The following is a 17,304-nucleotide window of genomic DNA, read 5'->3' on the forward strand; positions in this document are numbered from 1 at the left end:
ATGACTTTCAGTTCGTTCGGTATTCAAAATTACTTGTAAGGACTTTCAGCCCATTCACTATTCAAAGGTACTTGCTTCGGCATTCAAAGTACTTAAAAATGACTTTTTATTTTTATTTTTTTTATTCCTTAAGTTCTGTTATTTGAAGGGATATTGTATAATGATATTGTGATCTAAAATGTAACTTTTATTATCTTTGATGTATTTTATTTTCGTTGATGGATAAGTTAGAAATAAAGAGTTTTAAAAAAAAAAAGACTTTTAGCTTGTTTGGTATCCAAAACAACAATGTTCAATGCATGTTCACCTGCTAGCCCGGTGCTTCACATTCACTCACTGGTCGGGGATTACGGCGCTGCGAGATCTCAGCCGCTCCGGGTTCACCCGTACCCGAGCGGGCCCTCGCTCATCTCCCAACGGCTCTTCGTGGTGTTGCTCCCCAGCGATGCTCCACCTCCAGCCCAGGACTTCTTTGACCGCTTTGCTCGGTCACGCAGGTTTCCCTCACACAATCTGTAAACAACCTCCAGTTTTCCTTAGCTTTGCTTCCTGCTGCATAAACTCTGCCTCTGTCACCGGGTCTCGAGCGCTCCACATACCATGCCAAGGTTCTGGAGTTGCTTCCCCGACTGCCGCCTCAGCCTCTACACTCCACACTGCCTCCACAGCTGCCTCCATTTCCAAACGGAGGTCGGGTTTTAAAGTGCCCGCCACCCTAATGACTCCAGGAAAGTCTAGACCGCTCACCATTACAACAGTAGTTCTGCCTTACTCGTGTTTTCCTCCTCCTCGTCCCAGTACACAGCTGAGGCTGATAAGTGTTTACATTAACAAAAGGAGGCGGACATGTGTTTGTCTCACTCAAATGAGGATTTGTCTTCCTAGTTGATCTCTTCCTAACCCCAGAGTTGAGCTGGTGTTTCTGGGTGACAGTTTGAAGGGAATAAAAGGGAAAGGGGTGACAGTAGCCTACAAAGGCTTGAGGGATAGTGGGTTAGTTTTGAAAAGGGAAAGGGGGATGTCATGTCTCACCTAAGGATGTTCTCTCCCCAGGTTCCCTCCACGCAGGTAGTTTTCCCCCAAAATCCACCCCCAGGGTCAGAACCCAAAGGGGCTGGCCTTTCCCTCGCTACCAGAGAGGAGGATCCAGGGGAAAAGAAGTAGGGAAAAGAACTGAAGATGCCCTCATGTTCCTCACAGCGGCCATTGAAATACGAACACAAAAGTAAACAAAGAAAATTGGCGCCATGGAAGGGGAGAAGGGACTACAAGTAGTCCCGTCTACCTTTCCTTGGCGGCCATTTAAAATAGTAAACAAAAAAGATGGTCGCCAGAAAACGGGGAGAAGGGACTACCTGTAGTGCCTTCTCACTTTCCATAGCGGCCAGAACGCTGGCACAACCGGCCCAGCAACGGCTTTGTCGGACTGGTAACGACCTGGCCAGGTCCAATGAGCTTGCTTGTTACAAGCTGATTGACCCGCGCCGGGTACTGATGTAATTTAGAAGCTTCCATTATCCTCACATTTGGGTAGATAAGTCAAACGTCAGCAAAGATGAACCCCGCATTGAGACTTTTACAGTCTGTGCTATTTAACTATAAAGTGTGCATTTCTAACCCATTTTGTGCTTCTCTAGTTTAACAGCCCTAATCAATTGTTCTCTTCTTCATATATTGCAGGATAGAGATATCTACTCTGTATCAAGTGCCGGGTCGGACTCGCAAAGGTCTTTGCATTCTTACCATGGAAAAGGTGAACCTGTGTGCAGTCAAACATATTCTATTGATTAATGGGCACTTCTTTTGCTTTCTTTCATTCTGCGCTGTGTGCCTGTGAACATCCTGTTTGTTTGATTTGTACTTATTCTATTGCTGAGCGTCTTAAATAGCAATACTATGCAATGGTTATCTTGTTAAAACACAATTCGTAGCACTATATGTATGCATTTAGGGATGGGATTTATAAAGTGCAAACCTAGCGGGGACGCAACAGAGTGCTGTACATGGGGGGTACAACCTTGGGGTTACAGGTGAGGTGCAGAGGTAGCAGAGGCAGCTGGAATGGGCAGGCTGGGCATAGGAGGTGGTGAGCGTTGGGGGGAGAGAAGGGTAGAGTGGAGCAGTCAGCAGTTGGATAGATGTCCTTTGAAGAGCAGGTTCTTCAGGTCCTCCCTGAAGTGTAGGATGGGGCAGTCTGATCTGTGTTGGTAACCTGCACCAGAGACAGTGTGCAGTGGAGGAAAAGGGCTGTTTCCTATTTTCTTTCCCTTTTGCACGTCTTTGCTTCCAGTGTGTCATTGTTGTGCGCTCTGGTGGTGCATTGGCCTCGTCAATGTTCAGGTGACTGCAACATTAGTCTATTGTTGGAGCTGATGCTGTTAGTTTCATGTAAAAAATGGTAACTGTTATGTTGAGTCATACAGCCCATGGGGAAATGGCTGTAACACATGCTACAGCCCTCGCCCACAGAGCTGTAATGCCATTATAATATGGCAAAATAAAAAAGCATGCTATACACAAAAGAACAATGTTGAAGAAAATGCTTGGCATCTTGAAGTGGAATATTGATTCAGGAAGACACTGAGCATCAATGTGGAATAATGGGAGAGAAACACATCAGGATGTGAAACAGTGTTTAAGACACTCTGCTAACCCATTGTTTACAATGGCAGACCAACCTTTCAATGTGATCATTCAACCTTATTTCTGAGGGGGGGAGGGGCAGCCCTGCCCGGATGCCTGACGTAACCTTGCGAGCAAAGTGAGGACATTAAGGAGGGCTTTGGGGGCCTAATGCATGGGAATGCTGCCCCTGCAGGTGCAAAGGTGTCAGGCAGTTAGTAGGTCTGTGTGGAAACAGAGGGCAGAAGTGGGCAACAAGTTCTCTGTGGTGTCCCAGGCACCCAAGAACCAGCACTGAAACTACATTACCCACAGTTCCTAAAAGAGACCATCTTGCTGGGAACTCTGGATAAGGCAACGCCGCGTCCATGTCTTAGCATCAGTGCTTTAGAGCTATATTCTACTTTCACTGTTTTGTCTGTTCCATGTTTCCCTTCATCCCCCACCACCAACACTTGGTTTTGTGCCCTCTTATCGGCTGTTGACCTGATAAACGGTGTTTCTGATGGAAGCAGTACTTCCTGTTTATGAAATGAATTCAAATATAAATCACAGAGAGGGGTTCAACTTTCACCTTATCCGCCAATATGGATATCACGCTACACTAGGCTATGTGTGGTAAAAAAGGGACACAAATTAAAAACACAGTCCCTGATTCAGGGAAATGTTATGAAAGGATAATCATTGCTTATATTGATACAGCCCATATAATTTGATTCTATGAGGAACATTAATCCAACGCTATTCATCCTACAGCAACACAGCATTACACAGCCAGGTTTCACTGAAGCTAGACATTGCCGCAGCAACAGGAAGAAGGAAATAAAAACATTTGCATGTTTCGGATTACATAATAGAACTGACCTCAGCATGAACCGCAAGCAAATGGTATTCAGCAATTACATTTCCAAACGATATCCAGACAGGAAGCCTGGTACAGTGCAATTAATGTCACGAATGGCAGCAACAAATGCCAGCGTCTGCCAGTTCTCTTTTGTACAGGCCATACCTTGGCACAAAAAACATACAGTGCTCAAGTTATGGTTGCCATGTTTATTTGTTATAAGATTAAATATTCCTAACTAGGAATTTCAAGTTCCATTCCTGCCAGGACGTCCCTCTCCGTGCTAAAAATCACAGCCACACCATATGGTTAGACTTCGGATGTACATGTTTGTTATTCATTGTCTATTCGTGTTGTGATAACTAAGAGTGTTGTTTCCATCCAGAATGTATTGGTTTGACACATAGGTTACATGACACCGACACCTGTTGCCCATCCCTAAACTCAAAGGGCCTGAAATTAGACTGGAAGAAAGGGGGCGGGTGGGGGGGGGGGGGGGGTGAGAGATATTATGAGGGAGTTTTAATACCTGGCAACACTAACACAGCACGAGGGCAGGGCAGCCATTTTCACTAGAAAGCAGACTAGCAGAATTGCAACTCGTGGTGTGTGACAGAAAGAAGACAGGGTGAAGCGAGGTGAGATTTAGGAAGAACATGTGTTTAACGTTAATATTAAGGAATGCTAAGTGTAATCAGTGAAGTGTAAACAGTGCAGTGTTCGACCAGTAGAAGTAGTCAAATGAAAAAAGTGTAAAACAGTTTACCAAGGAATAATGATATGGAACAAGCAAGGGTAAACAGGGAGCCCATCAGTGGAAATGTGCCAAGTGTAGGCAGAGACATGGGAAGACTGGACAACCCTGAACAGTCCTTTTCTGTTATGCAAGAATTTTTGTTTTTGTTTACTATTTTCTAAATACTATTAATACTATCGGACAGATACGCAAAACATCTGTGATTGCAGAGGTGCAGTGACAGAATGATGCCCTGCGATTTCTGGTGAAGGATTTGCTGGCAGCAAGCACAAGGGACCTGCAGCCACTCCTCTTTGCATATTCAAGCGAAGGGCAGAAGCAAGCGTACAATACATTTTGTGACTCTGCCCTTACACCCCAAGGGACTGACAGCTTTAGATTTAGTCTTCTTTTGATGTTGGCACTTCCACCCCCCCCCCCCGTTTAGGCAGATAGCCATGTCTCGGTTAGATGGGGCCCAAACCTCATCACATTGCCTGATGTTATGTTGTATAGCTTGTGTGGGCATGTGTTGTGCCTTTTCAATGTTCATTTGCAATACGCTAATAGAGTTTCTACAGCAGCACTTGTTCTCTGTGATATTTGGGGCTGACTTGGGATTTTTCAGTGGATCAGTTTGGGTTGTCCAATTAGAAGTAAAATGTAGTTAGGCAAACTCTTGTAGACTGGGATGGTCAAGGTAAACTACTTTTGTGTGCTGAAATGGGAATATATAATACTGCTGGGTTTTAAAGACAGATATTGTTCAAAGTTGGAGCATGAGATCGTCAACGTGGGCATACAATGGGATTGTATAGAATGGACATATACTGGCATTGTATAACATTGAAATAGGGGTATACTGGAACTAAATATTAGTCAACTGGGAGTGTACTTAAATTGTGTGATTGTAAACTGGGTATGTACAGAAATGGTGTATGCTGGGATACTGAATACAATAAAATGGGAACCAAATCAGGTTAAAACTTTTATTTGGCATAAACTGTCAGCGTATAAACTGGAATATTACTGGGTCTGCTAAACTGTGAGTGTATTGGAATTTTACTAACTGTGCATGTCCTGGGATTGTGAAGCTTGCTGTGCAATGGGTTTGTTCAAACAGGATATATACTGGGATTCCGAAATGATGTAGTATTAGTGGCGGCTGGTGAATTTTTGAACTGGGGGAGGAGCGTAAATGTATGCATCTAATATACAGGAGCGACGAAGTACAGCAAGGCAGCCTGGACCAAACAAGGGTCCTCCCATACCACGAGAACATTTTTTTAATAATGGGTTAAAATGGTGCATTTCACACCACGTTCTGTGAAACATTGGGTAAAGAGCTACTCAGTTTGCAATCAATTATGAATGGTATCACATGACAACCCAATAGATGCACTTCACCAACAGTGCACAGGACCATCTTCCAACACATTTTCATTATGTCTTTGCCTACAACATATGGTAGTATATAACACATTTTCATGCTTTCTGTGCCCCTACTTGTTTGTGCATGCTGCACCAATGTATGCTAGTATTACCATGTAAGAACTAGCAGCCAGTAAAAGATGCCATGCCACAGAAAGAAAGTATATCCAGACAGGCTGTATCAAGATAAGCCCGTGCAGCACCACATTTATGGTTGGTTTTACGCTTGATGCAATTTACAAAAATGCCATGACACACAAATAATATCTGGCTAGGTTGGAGCCACCAATGTAAGCCAGTCTAGCCACTTAACAACACTCAACATGGTTGCTTCATCCTTAATTCCAATTAAAAAGTCACAAATGCTATGCCACAGTGAGAAAGTAAATGCAGGCTGGTGCTACTAATGTAGGTCACTGTAGCCACATAATAACACTTACGTTTACATTACTCTTAATGCCAAGTAAACATGTGACATGCCGCATTAAGAAAGTATATGCAGTCTGCATATGCTTTCTTAATGCGGGATGGCATTTTCTACTTGGCTGTCATGATGCCTACCCCCGGGAAACCAGACCAGGTCCAGCAACCCCGGAAGCAGGCATCAAGTTGTTTTGAGCAAGCCCAAAAGCCCCTGCTAGGGGCTGTTTGGGTGCGGTCCTGGCGCCTATGGCGCCAGGCTCATATGGAGAGTCAGTCCTGGCGCCATAGGCGCCAGGATCATAGAGTAGAACTTACCTGATGCAGACCATGCTGCAAGCTTACCTGGTGCAGACCATGCTGCAGAGCTCCAAGCCAAATGAGGCTTGGAAGGGACTATTTTACCTAGGGACTATTTTTTTACTCGGGTGGGGCTGGGGCAGAATACTTACCTGGGACTACTTTGGAGGCTATTTAAACCACGCCCAAAGAGCAGCACACGCTTCGCGTTATTCTGCATCCAGCCGCGTAATGCTCACCGTGTCTGCAAGCCTGCATCCAGTCTTCTGCCACGCCCGCCTCAAGTCTGCAGCTCCTAGAAAAAGGGAGGAACAGAAGGAGAAAGGTTAGAATAAGAGCAAAGCTTCGATCCTTACCTGAAATCCGGATCCACCGCACCTTCAAGCTGGAAGAAAGAAGCATTTACGCATGCCGCCTCGCCTGCTGCAGCGCCGCGCTGAACTCACCGGCCTTCGCAGCATCCTCACGATCCACCGCATCCTTCTGCACGTTCCCGCCGCATTCTGGCACCTAAGGAGAACACAAGAACAGCAAAGGTGAGCCAAGGAAATAAACAGAGGCAATAGTAACTACCCCCATAGACTTACCTGATTACCGCCGGGGGTACTATTCCTCCTCATGGGTCGGCGTAGTCTCCATTGCATCCTCGCCGCACCCCGGCCCCTAAGGGGAACAAAAGGACAACAAGGTGAGACAACGGGACAAAAACTCTTCGCTGGGGTCAAGCTGCAAACTGCAAGGAATCGGACAAGAGTGAAAGTCAGACATGTGAACTCTTACGAACTACATATTTTTTCGGAGTCAATATTGTTCTGGAACTCAGCGATCCCTTCGAGTCAGTGAAGCAACTGGTTATCAACACGCCTCTGCGCTCAATGCAGAGAGAGCATGGAGAGCTCATCTTTTCAAACCATCAGGTGAGACTATAAGAGGGGACATCAAAGGTGATCAGTGGGGAGAACAGCGGGGGTGGGGGGAATTTACACTCAACTCCACGGGTGGTTAATTCCCTTTCTCCATTTGCAGAAGAATATTTCTACGGGCCAAGCAAACGAAGCTAGGTGGGCCAGTCCAGTCCGTCATCTCGGCCCTACGCGTCACATTGGTGGAGACCGCAGCTGTCCAGTTCAGATCGACGCCTCTGTGGGAGCCAGGTGAGCGTAACATTGGCATCAAGAGTAACATAAACGTGTTATTATGTGGCTACCAAACATAGGCTAGACTGGCCTACATTTCATGTAGGCCAGTCTAGCCATGTAATTACACTTATCACGTTTGCATTACCATTAATGCCAAGTAAACAATGCCATGCTACAATAGGAAAGTAAATGCAGACTGACACCACTAATGTAGGCCAGTCTAGCGACGTAATAACACTTATCATAACATAACACTTATGTTTAATTACCCTTGATGCACGGTACTAGGTAAGGCAAAAAAACACTTGCCTTACCCGCATAAACTCATCGCACATGCCGCCAAGCAGGACTACATGGCTCGCCACTCTGGAAAATGAACACATTGTCAGTCAGAGTGTGTACATAGCTACTGCAATAATGAGTGACTGTGGGGCCAGGCTTCCGACACCCTTTTGCCTCTCATTATTTTGTGGTACATTTGATGCAGAGCCTAAAGCGCTCTGCATACAAAGAAACATGAACATCCGTAGCGGGGGACATGCCCCTGCTCAGAGGCAGGCAGCACAGTCCACTGTGCAAATAAGGTACACAGGGGGCTGTGCTGCCTGACACTCAGGTGAGATGGAACAAACTCTGAATAAGGGCCTCAACTTTGTAATCTCTAAATACCCCAATCCCTTTGAATTTAGAACTGAATTTCCAAATTGTATGCGTAAAATTCATTTTAAAGACTTTTTTAAGAATCAGTCCTTAGGAAGCTCTGACAACCACAGTGGATTGAGGAATCCATCAGACTTTAGTCCTCCTTCCGAGACATACTCAGCTGAGTCCTGAGTTTCTGAGACCAAGGTATTACAGGAGATTGAAAAACTACAAGCCAGAGGCTTTCCTAATCATTCCAATCTCAGTAAAAAGGAGATTGAAATGCTTCAATGCCTTGGTAGAAATGAGGCTCTGGTCATCCGACAAGTGGACAAAGGGGAGCCATTGTAATTCTCAACAGACAGGATTACATTAATGAATGCTTGAGGTTACTTTCTGATGAAGTGAGCTATCAAAAGATTCCCCAGGACCCCAGTACGAGATTAGTCAAAATGATAAAGAGCAAAGTAGAAAAAGCTGTTGAAATGCAGTTAATCAGCGAGCAAGAAGGGGAGTATCTGATAAGAGAAAAAGCTAGAATACCCTTATTCTACATACTGCCTAAAATTCATAAAAATCTTGAACGACCCCAGGCAGACCTATTGTATCTGGTGTCAAGTCGATGATCGAACCTCTATTTAAATTTGTAGATTACTATTTAAGACCTTTCATCTCGAAAATGAAAAGCTATGTCCAAGATACCCGAGATGCCATTTCTAAAATGGAGGGCTTAGATTTCAACCCAGCGTGCAATCTATTGATGTGCATAGACATACAGTAATTGTTCACCAATATTCCCCAAAAGGCTACTTTAGAAGTTATAGAAGAAACTCTGCTCAAGAGAGATGATGACCACCCAGTAACTAATTCCTTTATGCTGTGGTATGCAGAGGTAGCTCTTACTAATAACTTTTTCCAGTTCCTGAGGCAATATTATGTCCAGGTGGAAGGTACAGCCATGGGAGCAGCCACAACACCTAATTTGGCAAACTTGTATGTCGACATGTTTGCGCGCACAGTGGTGGACTCTGACCTCAATTCCCACAAAGACAAATTGATTAGATGGCTATGATACATTGACGATGTATTTGTGGTATGGCATGGGAGCTTAGATGAAGCCAATGTCTTTCTAACATGGCTTAACAGCCAAAATAGGTACTTGAAATTCACTGCTTACATGAGTACTATGGAAGACAACTATCTCGACTTGACTATATATCATGGACATGGATATTTATTAGTGAGACCTTGTGTCAAAGTCAGAGATTAAATGCTTTATTGCATTACAACAGCCATCATGCATGCCATGAGAGAGATAACCTTCCCTTTGGACAATTCCTGCGCCTAAAATGCAATAGAAGTACGAGGGGAGACTATGAGGAGGGAGCCAATATTTTAATTGGCAAATTAATCTCCTGAAGATATCCTGCCAACATGGTAAAACAAACAGCTAAGCGAGCATTTAATAACAATAGAGAGGCTCTATTCAAAAATATTTCAGACTCCATGACTGACAAGAAAGAAAGTCCATTAGTGTTTGTTAGCACTTTTAGCAACCTGTCATATAAGGTTAAGAGTATCATTAAGAAAAATTGGAGGAAGGTTATGAGTGCACCTACCCCCCTGGTAGCCTTTAAAAAGAGTCCAAACCTTTGTAATATCGTCATGAAAAACGACATACAGACAGACAAAAGTCACACCCAGACACAATATACCCTGTGGGGTTTGCCCCGTGTAACAGGACATCACCCTTGTGGTAAATGTGTCATGTGTCCACAAACCAAGAAGGTGTTATCTGTAAATCTGGGATTATCTAGAGAGTGGCTGTTAAAAGAACATACCAACTGCAACACAGAAAATGTTCTTGAAACCTCCAGAATAAGACTGCCTAGTAGGAAGTAAGGATATTTCCTATTAGGCCAGTGCATCTACTATGCAATTATTGCTTAGAGCAAGTCGCTCTTGTGAGGCTCATTGACAATTCTTTATCCTTTCAGGAAAACCGGTTTGCAAATTTACAAATTGCCATGCTTGCTCACTTGTTAGCATTATTACCATCTCTCATAATAATCTTAAATGTGTATCAATGTAGGGTTTATTGGCACGCATGCCTAATACTACCAACATATCTCTAATGTATGGCGCTCCTCCCTTTTGGGTACCTATAACACTTTGGACCTCACCACGAGTTGGGCGGTATGCCGGCAGTATTACCACTGGCATAGTACCCGGGCTAATAGTGTTACCGTCAGCCAGACCAGCGCTAAGGGTTGGGCAGTAATGGGTATTCCCCATTTGGGTCCATTGGACCCAATCGGGCATTTTCGGCGCAATTATCGCAAGCTAAAAGTGCCACGCTGTGGCAATTGTGCTCAAAATGGGTGTTAAATTGGCGAATTTACTCCAGCTTAGAGTTGGGGGTAAATGCTGCCAGACTCATGATTGGGCAGACCCTTAAATGCAGCTGTAATCACCATAACGCCGCATTTAAGGGCTACTGCCCACCTCGTGATGAGGCCCGTTATCTTGGACTCATTATTCGGGTGAAATATTCATGGCAATTAACGTTGTGATGTCACATAATGTTGTTTACAGCCTTCATAAAGCCCCAGGAGGTTCGAAATACGTGTTGACTGGAATTCTAATTAAATCACCCCTATAATTTACTCTATTGGACTGGGTTAAATCCTCTAAAACATACCTAACTATTGCTCACCCAGCATCAAAGTGAGAGGGCTCTACCTCTGTTTCTGTGTAATCCAATTTGAGATGAAAGGGCGCCGTCTCCTTTGAGCCGTGTCGCTGGCAGCAGGGTCCCACTCTACTGATCAGCAAAGTGATCTACACATTCTAGTGCCCTACTCCTACTCCTCATTTGTTCTACAGCCAGGACTAGCCGCCCTCAGAAAATTTGCTGTCAGAGCCACGAGAATGCAAGCACATGATGGATTCATTTTTATACATAATTTTTTCATTGTTTATAGCACGAACCTAGTTAATGAGCAGCAGAGCACTTTGCAACAGCAGATGCCTACAAGGGGATTGACCTTTTATACATTAGTGCAGTATTATTGCTCGAGGCAGAGTGGGCTTTTTATTCCTCTGGCAGGTATTGTTGAAAGAGTCATTTTTTTAGGGGGTCATCACGACGAGTTGGGCGGAGCGGTAAAATGCGGTGTTAATGCTATTACTACTGCATTTACTGCTCTGCCCAATCCTGTGTTCTGGGCATTCACCTCCAGCTCTGAGCTCGAGGTGAATGAGCTGGCATTAAGGCCATTTTCAGTGCTATTACCGCAGGTGCTATTATCGCCAGTGCCCCCCTACTATATTGGGTCCAACGGACCCAATGGGAATGTGGACTTACCGCTCCCCCTCTACTTGTGATCGAGCTGAGTTGCAGTAATATTATTAGCACTGGGCGGTATCCCGGTGCAGTTAGTGCCGGCATACCGCCCAACTCGTGATAGAGCCCTTACAGCCTCATTACGAATTGGGCAGTAAGTGGTCAAATTGGCGGTAACTGAGCTGCCACCAATTTTACCACTATACCAAATTATGAGTTTGGGTTTTGAGTGGAGGATTTACCTCCAGCAAAACTCTGGACATAAATCTTCCCACTCAATGCCGAAAAAACGGCTGAATTGGCGGAATTACCATCGTGGTAATTCCGCAAAAAAGGCCCCATTGGGTCCAATGGACCCAAAGTAAATGGAGAAGTACACTGCCACCACCACTTGTAATCAGCCGGAAGTTGTGCCTGACCAAGTGGCGTTAACGGTAATTCCTCAGGGCTATTTTTGGGAGGATTTTCCACTGATTTTCCTCCTAACTCGTAATGAGGCCCTTAGAGTTTTATGGAATTGGAGGATGGTGAGGGCATTTCAAGCCTCTGCTGGGATTGAGTTCCACATGGTCTGGACAAGGCAGGAGAAGGACTACTTGCAAGTATTCTCCTTACGGCGAGCTTGATAGTTTCGGTATGCGAGGTGTAGAGTTTGGTTTTCCGTTAGAGACTGCTTTTTAGGTGATACATGCAGTTTGGAATATAAGCCTGGTGGGGAGGCAAAGCCAGTGAAGTTAGCACAGTGTTGGAGGGATGCGGTTGCATTTGAGACCATGCATAAAAACTGATGTATCTACCATGGTCACTATCCCGACGTCACAGCCTTCAAGCCTGTCGATATAAAAGGGTCTAACTTAGCTGCACTTATTTCATCAATGTCAGAAACATGGGAAAACACAGCTGGATTTTTCTTTGGTGATGTCCTCGGTGGAAATTCAAATGGTTTCTATTGGATCCAATTCTGCTTATGAGGTTTTGGACATTACCCTTTACATTTCAGGAGGAAAAGACAATAGACATTGTACTGCCTAAAGAAAAACACGACATACATCGATAGTCAGTATTAGTCACTGATAACCATTTGTAAAGTGCAATTGGAATCAACCGGAATTTTCTCAATAACAGTTGACTAATAGCAACAAATACACTGTTGGTGGAAAGATCCAGTACAAACCATTCCTAACTGGTAAACTAGAGTTTCTACCACGGACCTACTATGTGGGTGATACCTACATCAGTAACTGGGAGTGATGGTTCCAATGCTGGATGTTGGACCATTTTATCCAAGAAAGAACATTCCACTGGTAAAACTGCTGTAACCTGCTAGATATGGTTAATTGAGAAAGCTGAGTACATTCCACATTTGCTTACCATTTCTATCAGAGGGAACTTAAAACACCCATTGGCAATGTCAATAGTGTTGGCTTTTGTGTAGGCATGGGAAAGGCATTTGCCAGGCATTGCCGTAGTAGTGATAACTGACCACTGATGGTAGCAGCTGCAAAATGCTACAAGCACCTGGGCATAAAATAGCAGTGATTAGCAAATGCCTACTACTTATAAACACTTCTAAACTGCTGGTTTTGATGATGCTTGTGTTTGACAGGACTTCATGGAAGGACACACAGAGTGCTTATAAATGGAGTGGCTGAAGGAAGGCCTGGTTAAGACATTTTTACTGCACCGGTAGCACCTTCTTTATCACAGGTCCAGTTAAGTCATTGCCTCATTACGAGGTTGGAGGTAGCCATGCCGTTCATACCGGCATGGCTACCCCAAACTCGAGTCCGGCTCTGGGTCGCGCGAAAGGGGAACTACCGGGTCATTCCGACCTCGGCGGGCCCGGTAATTCCCCTAGCGTGGGACCCGGATCCGGTTCGTCCCCATTCCCATTTGTGCCCCCAGAGTGCTCAATGGGAACGGGGAGGATGGCAGCAGCGGTACCGATCATAACAGTACCGTTGCTACCATCCAGTTCTGCTCGCGGGTGCCGCTCTGCACGCCTGGTCAGACCAGCCGTGCAGAGAGGCACCCGCGAGCTGAACTCGTAATGTGGCGGTATGGTAACAACAGCGCCGGTATCACTACCGGCGCCGTTGTTGCCTTACCGCCATAATCGTAATGAGGGCCATTATCTTTCAGAAGACTGCTTTAAAAATCAATGGCAGGCACTTTGAGATCAAAGTTTGATTTCAAGGCTTGATAAACCTAGCTCCAAGAGATCCCAGGAGGACGTGTTGAAGTGTGCAGGGGAGCGCGGGGGAGCATAAGGATTTACATGGCCATGCGAATTCAATGGGTGGCTAAATAATCAAACACCTACAAGCTGTGTATCCCTCCTCATATGCCATTTCTCCCTAGCTGTACTCTAATGCAATAGTTTCGGCGTATGCCACCTATTAACAAAAACTAAAAATGTTACGTTATTACAAATGCAAACATAATCGTTCATCCTTGTAAATTTATATAAGACCTTAAAGCACATAAACACCACAGCAGTGTCATAATCCTATACAGGATCAGCCTGGACTTGTATGTGTCACTGGATGACTTCTCAAGTACCAAGACATTTCAAACACACATTCTTATGATTGTCGTTGTCACTGTAAGCTGCGCCTAAATAAATAACCACTGCTTAATGCTCTTATTAGCTGTAGAGTGAACACACAAAGAACTAACAGGAGGGTTTGTTTTTCGTCAGAAGTGAACGGGCACTAAGCATTCATAATGGTTTGTTTTTCGACAGATGCCAGAGGCTGCAGTCAGAGGCGGTGCCTGCTGGTGACGGGCGCAGCACTCCTTGTGCTGGGAGCGGTAGCGGCTGCCCTGGCGCTAGGAGTCATCTTTGGGATACCGGCCAAACAACCAAGTAAGTAGCCCAACACTTGTGTGCTAAGCCTGTTATCACGACCCCGGAAGTTAGTCTGAGTGCTGCAGCTCTAGGGCCATAGGGACCGAATTTGACAAGTATGATATCGAGGCCTCTGAGTGCTCGATTCTGGGGCTGGGGCAATGCCGATATGACGCCTCCATTACTGACGGTTAATCTTCATTACTGCTAGTCTGAACTTTAACTTTTGGCTTACTGCACAAAAACCCAGACTCATTTAAAAGTGGCAAAAGGTCGCTTTAATGTGACAGGCCAAAGCTTACAATTAAACGCTTACCTGGCTCCATGGTCTTATAGACTAACGAAATATTTAAACAATCAATTAACTAATTACACATTTTCATTTTCCCCCAACAATTAAATAATTAAATAAAGCTATTTCCTCCTTAACTGTCCCTTGGACCCTACCGTCTCCTTACCCCTTTTCCAGGCGTCCCGCTTTCTCCCTGGGGCCATGCCCCTCCAGGCTCAATACCTGTTCCCCCGGGGTGGTCCGCTTGTGCAAACAGCACCACCCCATCAAGTCCAACTGTCACCTGCCTCCCGAACCTTCCCTGGCCCCTTAAATACCCCGGAGAGGCGCTCTGCCCCCACGGCCACTCGCTGGCCGTGTGCAGCGCCAAAAACATCCCCGGGGGGAACCGCTTCGTGTTCCCCCCGGCCCCCCCTTTCAGATGGCTCCATATCCCACACAGAAATGCTGTTTTTATGATATTTTCATCATTTTCTTTGATTTAAAATTCATCCTCCCCAAGGAAGGAGGCATAAAACCCACTTCCCAAAACCACTGCCCCCTCCCCCCGATTTATGAGCAGATGCCATTGCTAGTATTTATGGTGGAAGCGGGGTTGTCAAGACTGTTGAGGAAGAGTAGGGCTAAAAGTAATGGCGATTACTGAGGAATTACCGATGCCCCCGCCCCCCACATCCCTCTGCCTCTTCCCATCCTTGCCTTTCGGTCATACCAAAGCCTGAGAAGTATCAGACCATAAGCATTCACAACCACTCCAGGACCAGAACCTCTGGCGCCTGTCACGGTAGAAATATGTTGTTTTCTCAGTTTGAGGAAATAGCACTAAGATACCCTTAATTCAAGGTCTACAGGCAGTCGGGGGACTGAGGCCCCGCAATGGGTGAATGCCGTAGTTCACCGAACAACTTTTCACATATCGCACAACAATATGCTTGTAAAATGGCTTCTGTGCAGAACCTGTCTTTCTCCTTGAAGTTGCACTCTAAAGAAAGAAAATGGCACGGCTGTGATGAACTTCAGTCCAGAAAAACTTTAGCAACCACACTTTCATATGATGATGTCTAACCAAACAACTGTGTGTTGGGCCATTTGGGACGACAGAAAGAAGAGCTCCTGACACTTCCAGAGTGGAAATCTAAACAGATGAACCAAGACCAATGCCATGTCTGTAACAAAAAGTGATGACATCTGAACCTGAAAACACAACAACGTCAACTCTCAAAAGTCACCCTGAACAGAAAAGCGTGGAGGTGGTCCTCCAAAAATGTAAAGCCTCACGCAACCCAGAATGGGATATTGTGCGCTGGAACATAGACACTGGAAACCTGCACTTCCTATCCCCTTTGGAAGTTTGCAGAAAGAAACCTAAGAGCTAGAAGGAGGAATGAGGCCTTGAGCAATCTTTTGTTATTGCCCACTATAGGCTGCCATCAAGGGCATCTATTTTTGCTTGTATGAACCTGATCTCTCAGCAGGTATGCCACCTCATGAATGTTTCACCAATCGTATGCCATAGGGTATCACTGGAATCATCTCAAAGCCTGAAGGAGTGAAGGACTACCAGTCTGTAGGGGATTTCCATATGCAGACCACTAGGTGGACCCACAATGCTCACAAGAGTGCCAGAAAAAGAGTGACGCACAATATTGCAATGCACTTCCCCCAGTGGAATGCAGAGACACGCAGTGGTGGGCAGGTGGAGAAAAAGGTAAGTGTTGTTCGAGTGGGATGGCATTGGATGGGTTGGGGTACAAGTGCATTCCGGCTGTGTCAGAGGATGCCACAGAGTCGGGCATAGAGCGTGGGGAGGATCCCCCAGAAGCTTAAGAGGCCGATTCATGGAAATAATGTGCGCTGAAAATTCCTGTGCAAGCGTGCGAAAGCGTGCGAATCGCAGCACAAGTGCGAAAATCGCACCGAAACCCGCGCACAGTGATTCATGGAAGTCCGTGCGCGTGTAAATCCATAGATGTGTGCTAAAATCCTGCGTGGTGCACGCTGGCGCACACGTCTTCAAACAGCGTGCGCTACACGCACAGTGAAAGCGCACATAGCGCAGCGCACACAACAAAAGTAGGCGTAACACGCGGAATGGGGAACAACGTGTGAAAATGTGGGCGTCACGGGGGAAGTACAGGAGGCAAATACACGGAACGGCCACACGCACGCCTACAACATGTATTCATGGAATCGAACGGGGCTAACGCGTGCGCCAAAAAAGACGCGCTAATCCGGAAACACGTATGCCAGCAGGAAGCAGGCGTACGTGGACCCGCGCAGCATAAAAGTGCGCGCAAACAACAAACAAGCTCAGACGCCAAGATGAATATACCGTTCCTCGCAGCAGTGGTCGTGGGATGCCGCAGGAGGAGGAGGGGGATAGTCAGGGCCAGAATTTTTACATCCAGAACCAGCCTTTTTGGGATGCCTGATGACGAGGTGTATGGGAGGTACAGGTTTCCACCTCACATAATACTCGACCTGGTGAGCGGGTGGGAAGATGCCCTCACATCACCCACCCTGTGCTCCCAAGCACTGAGCTCCTTGGAAAAGGTGCTCAATGTACTGCACTTCTTGGCCACGGTTCATTTCAGCAGACAACTGCCATAATGGGGGGGGGTCTCACAGGCCACGCAGTCACGCTGCCTGCACCAGGTGTTGGCCATCATGACTGCACCCCA

The 17,304-nt window shown here is 45.7% G+C and overlaps 1 protein-coding gene across 1 annotated transcript in view; it reads left to right on the forward strand.

Moving 5' to 3' along the window:
* The window catches only part of LOC138510955 (low-density lipoprotein receptor class A domain-containing protein 1-like), a 233,692-nt gene that overhangs the window by 53,721 nt on the left and 162,667 nt on the right, over positions 1 to 17,304 (forward strand). The window contains exons 2-3 of the mRNA XM_069626545.1: positions 1,681 to 1,753; positions 14,227 to 14,349. Coding sequence (XP_069482646.1) covers positions 1,681 to 1,753; positions 14,227 to 14,349 — 196 coding nt within the window. The remainder of the gene's footprint in view (positions 1 to 1,680; positions 1,754 to 14,226; positions 14,350 to 17,304) is intronic.

Source organism: Ambystoma mexicanum, chromosome 6p (assembly GCF_040938575.1).
Source record: "Ambystoma mexicanum isolate Mex_15411 chromosome 6p, UKY_AmexF1_1, whole genome shotgun sequence".
NCBI classification, from domain to species: Eukaryota; Metazoa; Chordata; class Amphibia; order Caudata; family Ambystomatidae; genus Ambystoma; species Ambystoma mexicanum.